Source organism: Cebus imitator, unplaced genomic scaffold (genome assembly GCF_001604975.1).
Source record: "Cebus imitator isolate Cc_AM_T3 unplaced genomic scaffold, Cebus_imitator-1.0 Scaffold0, whole genome shotgun sequence".
NCBI lineage: Eukaryota > Metazoa > Chordata > Mammalia > Primates > Cebidae > Cebus > Cebus imitator.
In genome coordinates, this window is record NW_016107315.1 from 20224488 (window position 1) to 20242221 (window position 17734).

Consider the following 17734-nt stretch of genomic DNA (forward strand, 5'->3'; position numbering starts at 1 on the left):
TTTTTTTTTTAAGGATGGAATCTCACACTGTTGCTCAGGCTGGAGTGCAGTGGCGAGGTCTTAGCTCACTGCAACTTCCACCTTCCAGGTTCAAGCGATTCTCCTACTTCAGCCTTCCCGAGTAGCTGGGATTACAGGCACCTGCCACCACACATGACTAATTTTTGTATTTTTAGTAAAGATGGGGTTTCACCATGTTGGCCAGGCTAGTCTCAAACTCCTGACCTCGTGATCCACCCACCTCAGCCTCCCAAAGTGCTGAGATTACAGACATGAGCCGCCACACCTGGCCAAGAAGTGCTGTATTTTTGTGAAGAGTAAAGTAATATATGCTTTTACTTTTTTTTTTTTTTTGTGAGAGAGAGAGCTTCGCTCTTATTGTCCAGGCTGGAGTGCAATGGCACGATCTTGGCTCACTGCAACCTCTACCTCCTGGGTTCAAATGATTCTCCTGCCTTAGCCTCCCGAATACCTGGGATTACAGGCGCCTGCCACCACACCTGGCTAATTTTTGTCTTTTTAGTAAAGATGGGCTTTTACCATGTTGGCCAGGGCGGTCTCAAGCTCCTGACATCAGGTGATCCTCCCACCTCGGCCTTCGAAAGTGCTGGGATTATAGGTGTGAGTCACTGCACCCGGCCCTTGTATGCTTTTACTGACAGAAATTATTTCTTTCAAGAAATGGGAATTTGGCTAATTTACCTCTTAAAGGAAATACTAATGCTTCTTTATCTAAATGAGCAAGATAGTAAGTGAACTGGTAATTGTACTTACATTAGTTGTTCTAATGTTTAGAATCTCCTGGAAAACTTAAGATACAAGTTTACCATATATTAGGGTTTCAAACTAATATATGTTGTGTTTTATGAAGAAAAGAACTACATAATGTAAAGCAGAATTTTTTTAACAAGAGGTTCTTGTATGGGATCTTTAATGAGTCCATATACTCCCTTGAAATTGTATGGAACAGGTTGTGTATGTGTGCATTTTTCTGAGGAGTGGATCCATGACTCAGAAAGGTTAAGAACATCTGCCCTGCAAAGGAAAAGCAAAAGATTTAAGAATAAAAACGTTTTGTACTTGCCAAAACTTGCTCTGTAGCATTAAGTGTGAAACGAGTTTGCTACATTTTTCTTTCGTGGTTTTACTTTGTTGGGGTGTTTTTGTTTGGTTGGTTTTAAAGGATTTAGGGGATTGGCAAGTCAATTTGTCAGATATCAATGAACAGAAAACCTAAGAAAAAATGTAGCAAAAGTTCTGCTAGCCCCACATGGATTTTGCCTTAGGTAATTTCCTAATCCTTAGCTACAGCTCTGTGTCAGAAGATGTATTTAGAAATTTATACTAGATTCTTAACCCCTTTTTTACTGTGTGCAGAAATTCTTTTTATGTATGCTATGTAAGGTATTTTCTTTCTTACTTTTATGCTCACAGTAACAAAATATAGCTAAAGAAATTAAAGATTTTCTTAAAGATATTAAATGGTGTTGTTTTGTTGCCTCAATTAACTAAGAGCAACTGTTTTTAACAGTTACAATGGCAGTAACTTTAAAGGAATAAGAAAGATCTATTTCACAAAGACCTTTGTTGCTTCACAATACACATCTCCTTTAGTCTGAGGTATCATTTTAAACAATTTTATAAGAAAATCAGTCACTGGAAATTTACTCCCAGTATAATTTCCTCATCTCTTGTGGAGCACAATATGTGATTTTTAAGGCCTTGTTTGTGAATAAGTGTGTTCTTTAATCATTTGAGTAAAAGGAATCTTAAATTTATCATGTGTACTTGGCAGTGGATTAAGATGACCGTGTAATCCATTTCTAGTGTGGCCAGTTTGACAACTACATTTGAAAATCTGTTTCACTGCCTGTTTTTTCTTGTAACATTGTTTCCTGCTATTATAACTAAGCTGTCCTCCCTGCAGATTGACTTTATTTTTCATCTGACATCTTAGACTGATCAAGCCATTGTTTTCTAAACAACACATTTATGTAGCTGTTATGCCTTATTTCTGTTCCTCCTCATTATAATGCTCTGTTCCATGTATGGTCAGTTAGCTAGAACAGTGGTTTTTGTCCTGGTGATTATTTTATGATTGTATGAAATGGGGCAAACTTTGAGAAAATTATTAAGCCAGTACTGGAATTGGCTGGCATATGCCTTTATGATTTATTTAGTTTTCTACTTTGCCCTACCGTGGAAGAATTTAATTCTTCCCATTTCCTGAGAGTCAAAGGATTGGAGGACACTGAAGCAAAATAAACCTTAATCTCACCCCAAAAGTAGCTTAGATAATGTCAGGAAGGGCTTTGATGAAACCACTGTCCCTGCTTATAGATCTTATTTTCCAAGCCTTTCATTATTTTATTTGCCCTTTTCTGAACTCTACAATTTCCCTCTCTTGTAGCTGGTTCGATGCCCAGAACTGAATGCTGTGCTCCAGCTGTGGCCTCACCGGTGCTGAATAGAGAGGAAGAGCCACCTTCATAGCTTACATGTGATTCCTCTGCTTATACAACCCAATACTGGATTTACTTACTTTGGCAAGATAGCTGCATTGTGCACTGTATTTAATGTTACGTGTACTGTAACCCTGGGTCTTTCTCTGCATTGCTGCCGTTAAACCCCCAATCCTGCCAATCTAAAACTCCTGCCTTTGTTTACCTTCCCCCTCCCCCATAGACTCCCCATACATTCATCCACAATGAATGTCATCTTTTTATTCTCTCATTTCCTTTTACTGTAATCTTAAACTTTGGCAAAACTTTCACTCTGTCCTATAAATTGTCAGTTGTCAGCCATCTTATTTTTCTTCCTGCTTTGGTAATGGGACATCTTTCAGGTCTTTTCTCTGGTTCTTTTGCCTTTGTAGTCATTAAGCACTTGTCATGGTGGATTTAATAAGCATTCGCTTGCCATTTCTTCCAAATCAAATACCCATGAACTCCTCTGGGTTGACCACCAATCAAGTTGTTACCTATGCTTTAGTTCTTCAATCCGGGGTTTCTTGGTTCCTGACCTGTATCCCTACGTCTTCAATCAGGATACAGTATTCTCTCACAACTCTTCCTCCAGGGAGGAGACAAAAGCATCATGTCAGTTTACTGGGGAGCTTTCCAATAGTAAGGAAAATTATAATCCTTAATTGTAAAGGGAATAGTTTTTAATAATTTTAAGCAAATTTCTGCCCCCACCCCAGACCTTAATTTTTAGAAACTATTAAGCTTAATTTATTACAGATTTCTAGGATGAGTAAAGTAAAGGAAAAAGGAAGGGAAGCAAGATTTTTGTGTTGAATAAGACATGGTTCTCCAAAAAAGCCATATCGAGGTTATTGTTGGATTTGAGAGCTGTCTGAAATGGGAACTGGGGCTTTGTTTTTCTGAGCATTATTGTAATCTCAGCTCTAGAGTAGATTTTTAAGTTGGTTTATGCAGGACTGTTAACACACAGTCTTAATTACATGCTTTGGCTAATTTAGAGTGTGGAAAGTGTAACCTATTTTGCTTTATTATGAGTGATAATTGGAAGTTCTCCATGGTTCCTTTTTATTCATCTCTAAACTCCCTCAAGTTTAACTACATCCCATTGTTTGTTACAATAGCAGTCAAGCCGAAGTTTAAGTTCTTATTCTCTTTTTCTTAATTGATGTGTTCTATTTAAACAGCGTCTCCTTGGATCTGTGGTCTTTACTGAACCCAGAAGTTACCTCTTAAGTGCATTTATATCTTGAGAGAGTTAAAATTAGTTGTGAAATCTTTTTTAACATGATTTCAATACATCAAATTCCTATCATGGATTTAGAAGCTACCTAACATCTTTCCTTCAGGCCCTGATAGATATTTTACATGCTAGCATATTGCACTATTCAAGTGTATTACAAAAGTACACTACAAACTAAGAGGTGGCAATATCTGTTAGTGTCTTTGATAAATTATAAAATGTATCACGTTTCTTTCAGATGTATGACCATTAGATATTGCTAGTTTCCTTATTCACAATTACATAAGCCAAGTGAAGTATAAGCTCAATTTGGTGGTTCCAAAGAAAGTAAGAGTCTTTTCCATGGTGTCCTACCGTGTCTCTTGCCAGATATTGGTGCCTTTGCTTATGCTTGTTTTCCTTCCTGATAAGTATGGTACCTTTCTTCAAAGGAATGTTAGTTTTATTCCCTGACTTCTGAAATAACCCTCAGAACAGAGCCAGCTGGGCTCTTGTGTGTGCTGAATGCTTTTCTCTGGGCAGTCAGTAAGTAGTGAGCAGTGGCATGGTTTCCTTCTCCATTTATGGCCTTGGAAGGGTGAAAGGGACATGGTTGGGACTCTCCATTTACGGTCCTTGGAGGAGTTGAAAAGAGTGGTTGGGGTGTTCTTGGAGGCAGAAAGTAGACATTGTGAGATAAAAATAAATTGGCAAGGGATGTTTGCAATTCAAATTCCAATCCCTGCAAGGAGGGCAGAGGGCACTGGGAAAGGGGGAGTGTGTAGAAAGTCAAATGAGCTCTGCTGCAGACATTTGTCTCCTTCCACTGGAAGGTTTGCCCATGACACATTTCCCAAGTTCGTATTTCTGGTTTGTTCTAGAAAGTTTTATCTTATGTAATTGTGACTATCTCTTACAAAGAGAAAGAAGAAACACTTTTAAAAAGAGTGTATTGTTAGAAACCCCAGTTCTCTAAGGTATCATTTGAGGCTCCAGAAGCGATCTCAAGAAAGGAAGAATGAGGCAGGTGCTTGTCCAGGGCCTAGGCTGGCTGGCTTTAGGGTTGGAGACTCTTAATTGTTGCTCTGTTTTTGTGTGAGGAAGATCATCACACATGTCATGCTTTTATTATCCTTTTACCCATCTAGATTTCTGGCTTCGGGGACAGATTTTTACAGTATCTGAAAGAGTGTCTTATAGATTGTCAACTGTGATTTAAAGATAATGAACTTCCTGGCCGGGTGCAGTGGCTCACACCTGTAATCCCAGCACTTTGGGAGGCCAAGGCGGGTGGATCACTTGAGTTCAGGAGACCAGCCTGACCAACATGGAGAAACCCTGTCTCTACTAAAAATACAAAATTAGCCGGGCATGGTGGCACATGCCTGTAATCCCAGCTACTCAGGAGGCTGAGGCAGGAGAATCGTTTGAACCCAGGAGGCGGAGCTTGTGGTGAGCCGAGGTCGCGCTGTTGCACTCCAACTTGGGCAACAAGAGCGAAACTCCGTCTCAAAATAAAAATAAATAAAGATACTGAACTTCCATGGAGGTGTTATAAAGATTATTAAGAGTTGTTTTAGTTCGGTGAGAATAGTTAACATATTGGCTTATGGAGAGCAATCTCACATTTAGGAGAAATTTATAGTCTGGCAGTGCCTATAAATTAAGTCTGAGGTGAACTTTTGCACAGTTGAGTTAGGAAGTATTTGGTAACCACCCGGGAAAAGGGATATTATTTCAAGAACATTCTCAGTAAAAGTAAAGTAGAAGGGAGATTAGAAGGAACAAAGGGAGACAGAGGTGGGATAGAGACTGGATGCAACTAAACTAAATTTGGAAGCTGGGACTAAGCCTTTGATTTATCTTTTGAAATCCCGTGTAAGATAGCATAAGATGTACCATTAAACTCAGGAAACTGGGTTAATAATCAGAAATATGTGTTAGAAATAAAGACCATGGGAAAAGATGGAAGGGTTGTACAAGATAATAAAATTATTTAGGTTTTATCTGTGGACTTGCCTAATGATATTTATTTGCTGTGTGCTACATGGCAGAAAAAGAAGTGAAATGACACCCCTCTGCCCTGTCCTTCCCCCCAACAAGAAATCATTGGCTTCATTTGTTGGCTTGTTTAGCTGGCAGCTTGAGTTGGTAGAATAGACTAGTTGATTGTCTAGTTTTAGACATAGGTATTAGTGTACTGTTTCTTGATCCTTGATGTTTGAGACCTGGAATTTGTAGCATTATTGATTTGACCTCTGTTTTGAATTTTAGCAGCTTCCACAAAGACTGAGTTAGTAAGGAATACAGAATATGTAAGTAATACGTTTTACTAGCTAATTTGTTTAGGCAATTATTTTTACCCTGTATTCATTACCTCTTAATCAAGAGTAAGGCAGGTATTCTTTGCTTTGGGAAATTCTTCTTTCTGTCCTCCCTTCCCTCACTTTTTCCAAATTCTGGGCACAACAGCAACTCTCTCTCTTCTGTGGCAGGTGTGCATCCTATTGGCTGGCTGGTATTTCTTGTTTCCCCCCCCTTATTCTTTTTAAATGGGGGTGGGGGTTTAAAAATTTGTGTATGGGGTACATGCAATAATGTTGTAATGTTTCTTGTTGTTTAATGGATAATTAATTGCAAAATAATTGTTTTAATTATAACATGTTTGAGTAAATGCTAAATTAGTATTTTTTTCTAATATAATAATGAATTTGAAATCTAGCATTCCTGTAACAATGTGTCTATGTTTGTCTGTCTGTGTCTGTCTAATAGTAATTAATATCTGTGGTCCGTACCTGGAAGAGGAAGTACAGCTTTAAAGGAATAACAAAAGACTTTGTGTCTTAGACCCTTCGCAGGTGTTACAGTCGGGTGAAAGAACATGGTGTTGGGAAAAGAAAGAGCAGTTACACATTTGAACAGTTGGAACAGGTGTTTGGTCAGGGAGGATGGGATGCTCAGCCCTGCCAGCCTGTACTTATTAACAGTAGTGGCTTGTACCAGGAGCTGGAGTCAGATGGCAGCACTATGGAGGACTATTCACAGGAGGACTGGGGAAACCACAGTCAGGATCTCCATGGCTATCCAACAGATCAGGAATTGGGTAAGAAAGCCAACATACTTGATACTTATGTTTGTGTGTATTTATGTACCTTTATATATGTGTACCAGTACTTATTATCTGTAAATATTTTTGGTGGTGTTTCTATAGTGGTCAGCACAAGGCATAAAGGACATCTCTGCCTTGTATGTCTTTTATGCATTTCCATGCCCCAGTCTATTTGGGGCGATATGGGCATCCTTGATTTAGCCTTAAACTGCCAACTAGTGCTTGAGGTTGTTCATTTGACAAGTTGATTATCAACAAGATTCCCAAAAACACAGAAGAATTTCTAATTCTGACCTATACAGGGACACTCAGTGACAGGTAGCATCCTATGCAAAATATTCTGTACCCTCTAGTTCTAAGATGACTGCTACGATAATGACTCTTGGCCCAACTGCTGTAGATGTAGCTATGTTAGGAATTCCTTCCTTCATCCCAAATACATTTTTCTTTCTGTTTATGATTTGGAAAAGATCTTCTCCCAGACTTGAGTCTGAACAAAAAATGAGGGGAAGCTTCCATTTACCTTGAAAAGGGCTGATATTTGAACTGTGTGATCATATTCCTTCACACTTCTTAAGGGACCCCATCCCAACAGTAACTGGAGTGATTTATACAGTCATAGGTATTAACTGGAGGATTTATATAGTCATAGGTATTAAAAATGGAAATAAAATTCCTGACCATCAAATCTAAACTTGTGGGGTCTAATTAAGAGTGTACATGTCATTGTGGGTTTGTTCTGTTTCTTTTTGCATTACATGCTCCAATTTTGATTTTCATGTTGATTTCATAATTTGGAGATACTGATCAGTCAGCCATTGCACATTAACAGCAGGTTGTGTAATGAGTGCTTGCTTGGAAGGAAATGTTCTTGCTTCCAGCTCTTGGTACTCAGGTAGCCCCCAAGGAAGTATAAGTAGGATTGGCGTTATAAACATGCTCCCAGACCTTTAGATAAAAGTTCATGGGCTCTGTTTTTTACCAAATTTGTGATGATAGAAAAATGTTAATTCAAAAGAAAAAGGACTAAATGCTAATATGTTTCTTAGCAATGTTGTTTTAAAAATATTTCTCAAATACTGGAAGAGAGTGAGTGAAAGAAGAAAGAGGTTATAAAACTAAGACTAATGACATATAAAAGACGGACTTAAAGATTAGAAGAATAAAAGGGGTAGATGGTAAGCAATCACTACCGATTAATTTCAAAGGAGAAATAAGGTCTAAATTACTTTGGCATTCCGTAACACTGGTTTTGCTGTAGAGAGTTAAGTCACTCAAACCTTTAGGAAAAAAGCAGTGTGCAGAATATGTTGATCCTGATATTGGGGGAATAATTGCTTTGTAAAACCTACATAGAAAATCTAAATAGAACAGAATTATTTTTATTCTTGTCCTTTTAAAATCATGTCTGCAGTGAAATTAAGCTTTAAGCTCCTAGCTAGAAATCCACTGGTGACCTTGAAGAATTTCGTACTTGTAGAGCTGGTTTCTGACCTTGCATATAAATGTATGCATCTCATTATATAAGAGTTACATTTATACATCTGACATAGGACAGTGTTTGACACTAGAGTAAAAGCCTGGTCTTGGAAAATATGGAATAATCAGTAAACATAGCTACCTATCTACATACGTGCATGCCATTGCTTAGGAAAATATAACTTGCTTCAAAATCTTTGCTTTTCAGATGAAATACCTATCACAAAGAGAACATTAAAAATAAAACAAGAGTCTTCTGAAGAAGCACAGTAAGTAGATGCTTCACCTTTCCAGAAAGTGTGTCTGCCTAAGTTTAATGACCATTGGGAGGATCAGAAAATATTTAGACATGTTTTGGAAGTTCCAGCCATTCACCAAGGAGGCATGTCTATTCATTCTTTAGATTTAATCAAGGACTTAAAAGTAAAAAGCATTACAAGCATAGCATCACTGGTAATTCCGAGAACTGTGACGTCTATACATTCTTTTACATCTTAGCTTAACTCTTCCAGTGGTTATGTAAAATGTTGAGAATTTTGTATAGAAGAAGAAGAAATAAATGTGTTACATGAAAATAGGCATGTTTATGGTGTTTGCCTGTGTGTGGATGTGGACATCTGGATGTTTAATTAAGGCGCAAAGATGAGTCACAGGAACCTGAGTTTATCTGGGGTTAGGTGAAATGATCAGGCAGACCAGAGGGACACCTGAAGTATTACATTTTGGGAATCAAAAAGAAAGCTCTTAGATGGCCTATTAAACATTTAGAAAAGAAAGCAATTGCTAGAGGAAAGACTAAGAAGGTCCAGGGACAGTGGTCCACGAAGCTTGATCTTCCCCAAGTTTAGCATTATCTATTGTGCAAGGACATCCTAGTTCCTGAAATTACCAGTGACATTGTATTTGTGGTTCTTTTTAATAGCTTTAAGTGAGTCCCTGACTAAATGTAATTACTGAGGAGAATATATTGGCAGATAAATTTGTGGAGAAAGTAAGAAACACCATTCATTTTTTTCACCTGTTACCCTTGGAGCATGGATAGCACCCACTTATTCTTGGGTGCTTCATCCCACATATATGATCTTGATGTCTGAGAGATGGCAGAGAAGAGGTGAAAAGGGCTGTGATAGGTAACAGGCAACACAACAAGAAAGCATTCGTTGTTTTTTTTTGTTTGTTTTTTTGAGATGGAGTCTTACTCTATCACGCGGGCCGGAGCATAGTGGTGCAATCTTGGCTTGCTGCAAGCACCTGTAATTCCAGCCTAAGTAGGTGGGACAACAGGCATATCACCGTGCCTGGCTAATTTTCATATTTTTAGTAGAGACGGGGTTTTCCCATGTTGGCCAGGTTGATCTCAAACTCCTGACCTCAAGTAATCTGCCTGCTTCGGCCTCCCAAAGTGTTGGGGTTACAGGTGTGAGCCACCACACCTGGCCACATTAGTTGTTTTTATTCAGCAAGCCACCAGCACCACTTCCCATTTGCAAATGCTTGTTTCTTTTTCAGAGTCTCTCTTTGGAATCAAAGAATTCCCATTGTCATCTGATTCCATGTCTGGGGAGACGGTAAGAGTTCAGGGATGAGGAGTTGTTCCCCCAAATTGTGCCCATTATTCCATTCCTCAAAAAAGAAGCTAATGACCCACATCAGTAAGTTTAAGGCCATTTCTCATTGGGAAGTAGTTATCTTTTAGGAGTGTGACATCAAAGTGTACAAAGGAAGCAAAACTGATTATTGTTGTAAAAAATGAGTTATTATAGCCAGGCACGATGGCTCACTCCTTTAATCCCAGCACTTTGGGAGGCTGAAGCGGGTAGATCATGAGGTCAGGAGTAAATAAGACCAGCCTGGCCAACATGACGAAACCCAGTCTCTACTAAAAAAATAAAAAATTAGCCGGGCATGGTGGCGAGCACCTGTAATCTACTTGGGAGGCTGAGTCAGGAGAATTGCTTGAACCCAGGAGGTGGAGGTTGCAGTGAGCTGAGATCATGCCATTGTTCTCCAGCCTGGGCAACAAGAACAAGACTCTGTCTCAAAAAACAAAACAAAACAAAACACAAAAATTAGCTGGATGTGATGACACACACCCTGTAATCCTAGCTACTCGGGAGGCCAAGGCACAAGAATCGCTTGAATCCAGGAAGCAGAGGTTTCAGTGAGCTGAGATCGTGCCAGTGCACTCCAGCCTGGGTAACAGAGTAAGACTCTGTCTCAAAAAAAAAAGAAAAAAAAAGTGAGTTATTACAAGACCAAGCACCACCAGTGGCTCATGCCTGTCATCCCAGCACCCTGAGAGGCCAAGACAGGAGGATTGCTTGAGCCCAGGAATTCAAAACCAGCTTGGGCTAGACATAGCTAGAGCACCATCTTACAAAGCTGGGTATAGTAGATGCACTATACTACAGGCACAAGGTAGTCCTAGCTACCTCAGAAGGCTGAGGTGGGAGGATTACTTGAGTCCAGTAGGTCAAGGCTGCAGTGAACCATGTATTCCAGCCTGGATGACAGAGCAAGATCCTATCTCCCAAAAAAAAAAAAAAAAAAAAATGATTACAAATCTGTACCTTCAAACCCTTATTCTGCAAAAAAAGTCACTGGTTTTTCACTAAGATGTCCTTACCTCTTCCTAATAAACATTCGGGACCTTTAAGGAAGGCCCAGTTGGTATAACTAGGAATGAACTCAAATTTCATGGATTTGGTGTCAGCAACCTCAAACCACTTAAATTTTTCTGGTGATTGGAACTTCAAAAACCAGGAAATGTAACAGACAGTTCTCAGGAATTGTTTAAATAACTTGGTCTAGCTCTCATTGTGCTCCATAGCTTTGAAACGCTGATATGAGTCTTGAGCTCAAATCAGCTTCAGGCTCAGATCAGCAGGGCAGGAAAAAGACACGTTCTGCAGAAATTTCCAGCTAGTGCTGCCTGTCCTGCAGCTTTCAGCCCTCAGAGTGAGGGATTCTGAACAGGGTCTGGGTAGGCCATTTATTTTCCAGTGCAATAGTTTCTTTAAGACAGTTCTTTGCACGCTCTGACTATAGCATTAATGATTTAGTGCCATGACAATGCTGAGTAAAATTACGTGATTTGGGCATGGGATTTCCTTTTCTCTATAGGTAGGTATAGGTAGGATTAGCTGAACCTAGCTAATCCCCTAGGCTGCTCATTTATTCAACACATGTTTCTCAGGTGCCTACTATATATCAGGCATTGGGTCACTTCATTGAACAGAATAGACAAAAATCTCTGTCCTTCATCCCAGCCCTTAGCATAGCCCTCTGTAAGATCAATAAAACATTTCGAAGAAGGGCAGGGAAAGATGGTAGCTATGAAAGATCATTTTCCTTTTAAGCATCAACCCATGCAGAAATATGGTCTGTGTCTTAGCCTCATAAGCACCACAATTAGACATCATAAAACTGACCAAGTGCTTTTGTGTCCTCTGAGAAGAGGAATAAATTCCCCGAGAATGCAGTGATTTCATCTAGATAGGCACTCTGATACTTGAAAGCTTTCAAGACAAACTAAAGGATAGAGGGCAAATTCAGGGCAGTCTTACTCTTAGCTCCAAGAAGCAGCTGATAACAAAATATTCATTTTTTGCCATCTTGCAAAGAAAGTCAAGGAGAGCAAGAGGACAGACTTCAGAATGGCTATGTGAAGCCTCCCCAGAATGTTCCCAAAGCTCCTCCCCTAGAAGGCATGAGAATGTAGCAGGAAAGTCTCAAGGATTCTGCTGCTTCCAAAGCCTCCGTTCAAAAAGCTGTTAGCAAATCAGCATGTACACCCTCCTTTCTTGCCTGTGTGTGATTTATGTAAGTGTGGTAGTTGAGTGTTTTCGTAGGTTAAACCTGTAGTTGGTGTGGAGTGTAGTAGTTTGTTATCAAGTTGATATTTAACAAACCAATCTTCCAGTATCAAAGTTTTGCTATACTGGAGAAACAAACTTTATATAGTTTCATGTATATACAGATTACATGATTTAAGCAGCCTGTGAAATAAAAAAAAAATTTCCAGCATTTTTTGTCTTATTCTGTTAGGTATATGAGTCAAAATTGAAATAATTCCTATATTTTTGCTTCCCTTTATAAAGGGTTTCCTAGAACAGTCTCAGTTCATTATCTTGAATGTTTCTCTCTTGAAATCTAAGCCTAATGTGAGGCTTTTCCATCTGAATTCCCAGATCTTAATTATATGCTAACCTGACTTCTTTTAATTTTGGGAATAGTAGTAAATTTCAGACAAATAGAAAATGTCATTTAAAAAAGATCGTTAGTCATAATCAGTTGCATATTTTCCCACAGCACACATGTATGGGCCAAAAACATTGGACTTTCTGAATTTCCAGGTTAGAAGTTAAGCTGTTAATTATTTTAAGTGACACCAGATACTTTTCTAAATACAGCATTTTTCACCTTATTTTGGTAGGTAGTTAGATCGGAAAGCCATGATAAACATAATGGCCATTTTAAAATGTTATGATCTGTAGATTTCTGAAATGCTAGAGTCTAAGGTATTGATACTGATTAAACATGATACAGTGAGGCTATAGAAGTCATGGAAAGCAGTTTATCATTAATTCTTAGAAACTTGCTAGGGGTGTATTTCTCTCATTTTAATATGATGATTATCTAGACTTACACTGCCTAGTACAGTAGCCACTAGTCACATGTGGCTATTTAAATGTAATTTTAAACTAAATCTAATTAAAAATTTAATACCTCACATTAGCTACATTTTAAGTTCTGGTGGCCACCATATTGGACAGCAGATATAGAACATTTCCTTCACAGAAAGTTCTATTGGACACTGCTGTTCTAGACACTTGGGGAATTTGACTTTTATTTCTCTTTCCAGGAAGAGAGACATCATGCAGAATATTGTACAGATTTTGGAATCAGTACAGTTGAAATGGGAACTTTTTCAGAGCTGGACAGACTTTTCAAGGCTCCATCTTTCTAATAAACTGGCCATTTTTGGGATTGGTTATAACACCCGTTGGAAAGAGGATATCCGTTACCATTATGCTGAGATCAGCTCCCAGGTGCCCCTTGGCAAGCGACTTCGGGAGTACTTCAATTCTGAGAAGCCTGAAGGACGGATCATTATGACCCGAGTGCAGAAAATGAACTGGAAAAATGTTTACTACAAATTTTTAGAGATCACTATTAGTGAAGCTAGGTGCTTGGAGTTGCACATGGAAATTGACTGGATACCCATTGCCCACTCCAAACCAACCGGTGGGAATGTTGTTCAATATTTATTGCCTGGAGGTATTCCTAAAAGCCCAGGCCTTTATGCCATTGGCTATGAAGAATGTATTGAGAGGCCCCTCTCACCCCACATGGAGCAACGTTCCCTGGACCCAGGAAAAGAGGGCCGGGTTGACCTGGAAACCCTTTCACCACAAGCCTCATTACAGGTGGAAATAGAACCCACCCGAATTACATATTGCTACCTCGGGATTGCTGAGGTCAGGACTCTGCAGCAGTGCTTATTTTTACATTTCCAAGCAAATACCAAAACCTTCAGCAAAGATTGGGTTGGTATTAACGGGTTTTTGTCTCAGAACTGTATTGTGGATCCCGGAGTTTCCCCCAAATCCATCTATATCAAATTTGTAGAAGTAGAGAGGGATTTCCTTTCCGCTGGCTCTTTAGTTGAGTGCCTGGAAAAAGCCATTGGATACCCCTTAAAATTTAACAACTGAATGTCATCCTTCATAAGGATTTGGGCTCTTAGCTCCTTCTCTATTCACTTCCCATTACCCAGACCACCCCTCATCCAGATGCTGCCATCAGACTCTTCATGGAAACTTTCCTGGATTGGGCCAGTACAACTTCTAAGGAATCATAGTAGACTTTGGCCAGAGAAAAAAACAGACCTCACCTGCAAATGCTCATTTTGAGCAAGCAAGATATATAGCAAACTTGCATGGTGGGTCAGCTGTTTTCTTTTTTAAAAACAGAAAAACAATTTTTAAATGGTTTTAGAGCCCTAATATAAACAAATGTAGGTACATTCCATATTGGACAAAACTTATACTTTGAGTTTCATATGAAATTGAAAAATTGTATTTTTTTTCACAATGTTTCATTTTTACACATCTCTATGTCTCTATATAAGTAATATTTACAACCCTGAATAAATAAGCAATAGATAATGGCAAGTTAAATCTTGATTCACAGTTAAAAAGACTGTTTTTCAATATCACCCTTAGCTACTATTGTATATAGTTTAGTTTCATTTTTTTCACCAACCAAGTGTTTTGCTATTTCCAATCAGTGTTGCCTGCAAAGACCTTTGTTTCTGTGATGTACCAACTTTACAGTTGTGTTGCCATTTAAACCTTTTTTTAAAAAAAAAAAATTAAAGTAATTCCTGGCCTCTTGGCGTACTAGTTGAGCTTTTTGTAGCAGAGTGTGGCCGCACTGGCAGTGGGGGCTGTGCTCTGACTTTACTGCTAAGAATGAAAAGAACAAACAGAGCAGGGTATCTTCACGTCTTTTCACTCTCTATACCTTGCCGACCAATGTCATCATTTATTGTCAGAGTACCAAAGGTCACTGGACATCTCGCTCTGCAGTTCTTTTAAAAGTGACTAGGATAATCCTTTTGACCGTAAGTACATGAATTTGTAAAAGAGTCATTCCTCATCTTTTACACTCAGTACTCAGGGGCAGCTCTCAAGGAGTACAGCTGGAAAATTGATGGAATCTTACTGTCTCTCAAAAGGATAGAAGGATCCAATAGAAACATCCTTTTTTTGAGGCAGGGTCTTGCTCTGTCACCCAGGCTGGAATGCAGCAGTGCAGTCGTAGCTCAGTGCAGTCTCAAATTCCTGGGCTCAAGCGGTCCTCTTGCCTCAAAGCCTCCTGAGCAGCTGAGACTACAGGCTCGAGTGCCATCACACCAGCAATGTTTTTTTTTTATTTATTTATGTTTTTGATAGAGACAAAACATATCTCATGTTTTGTTTCCCCCTGTGTTTGGTATGTTTTATCTCTACCAAAACCATAAATAAATTTTATTTTATCATGCTATGATAAATCATGCTATGTTTCCCCCTGTGTTTCAGCTGGTCTCAAACTCTTGTCGTTAAGCAATCCTCCCACCCAAAGTGCTGGGATTACAGGTGTGAGCCACTGGGGCCAGCCCAAAAGTATTTTTTTAGGAGAGGGAATTGACAGGTATGAGTCCATTGGGAAGGTAACTGTCATGTTTAGATCTTTCAGAGATTTCAGGTTAGTACTCGGAGCTCAGAATCACTTACTAATAGCATAGTCAAGGATCTCTGATCTCATGGCAGGAACTTGTGAAATTGGTTATTTATCTTTAATGATTTCCCAGCATCTCTTAAGTGCTCTACTTTAAGTGAGCTGCAAATCCAGGTAAGAACTCTCATTCTTCCGTTTTGCTATACTACTGAAGATATAGTTACATATTAACCAAAAATGTTCTCCTGCAACCTGAATGTTCTCAAATCAGTGATTTTTCTCATTCTGATGCCTGTTGGTTAACACTTCTTTATTTTTGTAATAACTAGAAAGCTTATAATCAATGAAATGGCTTTTATTTCTTTTATTTGAGTCTGAGGTTATGGAGTTGGTTGTTTTCTGATGAGAGCTGCCGAAAATGACTACTAGTTCAAGGAGAATATAAGTATCTTGAGAGTGTTTTGAGTGTAGCACCTGTTCTCCCTGGGCAGCATCTATAGGCAGAGGCCTGAGGAAATCCTCCTTGAGTTTGCTCTTATTTGGAACTTAGAATTCTGATCCTAAAGGCTGAGGCACTCTTGACCATCTTGTAGCAATAATCTCATAGTACTCAGTGCTAAATGCTGTAGGAAAAAGTATTATTACCAGGAATTCATGGCATCTCTAAAACTTTGCCATTGACCAGTCCGAAAACTAACATGCTTTATGCATTTTTTTTTTCTGCATCTTCCCATTGTTGTTAGTTGCTTAGCTGGGGCAGAACATTTCATACGAATGGGTAACATTTCATAAGAATGTTTTAGACCTACCAAACATTAGTGAGAATGGGACATTGCTAGACCCACTGTGAGTGGCATGGAGAAGATAGCAAAGGCTGAATCCAATAGATGTTTTTACCATTTGGCTTGGGATGGTTGGCTGGGAAAGGACAACGATGAGCATTGGGAAATGGAAGTTTACCAAGAAAGTAGCTTGCTGATACTGTATCCCCAGTCTCTTTGTTCAGAACAGTCTAGAAAAGATAGCAGGAGGTCAGATAACTATGAGCATTGCCAAAAATAAGAAACGGACTATTTAGACCTTAAAGAAGGCTTGTAACTGATTCAAGGGGGACAGAGAAAGTATATTCAAATGTAAAAATAAATATTAGGAAATACTTTGGAAATCTAAGATGAGGTGTGATTGGAAGAAGCACTAGTGGCCTGCAAGTTTCTCACATGAAACTATGAACTTAGCTGTTGCAGAGATGTTTATGTAAGCAGTTCCCAGGTGGCACACAGATCATCTGTGCTGGCATTCATGATTTACACCAGGGTGACAAGCAATCCACCCTCAAGTGCATCTCGGTGAAAATTTTCAGAAAGTAATGGAGCTATTATGCCAACTTCTGCTACTTGACTGTCTCAGGGTCAGAAGAAAGAAATAGCTGAAATAGGAGACAGTAAGGAAAATTATTTACGGTCAAAGAATCCTGAAGAGACTGCCCCTGTGTCACATGAAGACATTCACTGCCTATAAATCATTGGTTGCTGCTTTACTTCCTATGTCACAAGTAATTTGGGATCTGAATTCTGAAGGAAAAGTTAGCTACAGGGAATGACTGTTGAGGCTACACCTTACGTAGCACCTGATCAGGATGAACAAAGCCTGTGTGATTAGATACTTGGTGTTTCTGGGTTAGAACCAAAAGACTTTACTTCCTCTCTTGGAAGGAGTTACTAGGGGTGACTTGTCTGGAAACAAAGGAGGGGTGTTTACAAGAGATGGTTCGCAGTGCAGACTAAAGCCAAGAAAAATTTGAGTGTGATGGAATTGGAAAACCAAACCAACAACCCCCAACCCCACCACACAATCTGCTTGGCAAGTCCAAGTTTGTAGTTCCCTGCACAAGAGTGTGAGACTGGCAGGTATCTCTTCCTGTTGTCTTTGCTGCCACTGAGCTGCCAAGTACTAGATTCCAGGGTTTGCGTGAGCAGTTTCATGTTTGCATAGGCATCTCTCCAGCCCACTGCATGGCAGGTATTTGAAGAGGAGCCAGGCAGGTCACACTAGGAAGAAGCAGCTGAGAGTGCGTATGAGGCACTGTATAGAAAAAGATCTTGTGCACAGTGTTTGCCCAGGGACTACACTGTTAAAACAGCACAACTGTGTGCAGTAAATGGAATCCCGCAGGCCTAGCTGCTTTTCTTCTCAGACAGCTCTGCCCGCAGAGCAGGC

At 39.3% G+C, this 17734-nt stretch overlaps 1 protein-coding gene across 7 annotated transcripts in view; it reads left to right on the forward strand.

The window, feature by feature from the left end:
• MSANTD2 (Myb/SANT DNA binding domain containing 2) overlaps nt 1–14690 on the forward strand; it is a 35417-nt gene extending 20727 nt beyond the window's left edge. Inside the window, exons 2-5 of one of the 7 annotated variants that reach the window (XM_017524024.2) lie at nt 2411–2500; nt 6553–6808; nt 8502–8562; nt 13158–14687. In XM_017524024.2, the coding sequence (XP_017379513.1) occupies nt 6733–6808; nt 8502–8562; nt 13158–14010 (990 nt within the window). In that variant the 5' untranslated portion in view covers nt 2411–2500; nt 6553–6732 and the 3' untranslated portion in view covers nt 14011–14687. Of the gene's footprint in view, nt 1–648; nt 5802–6552; nt 6809–8501; nt 8563–13157 lie in introns of those variants that run through there. The other 6 variants (XM_017524034.2, XM_017524006.2, XM_017524014.2 and 3 more) reach the window with 6 other exon arrangements.
• The last annotated feature ends 3044 nt before the right edge of the window (nt 14691–17734 follow it).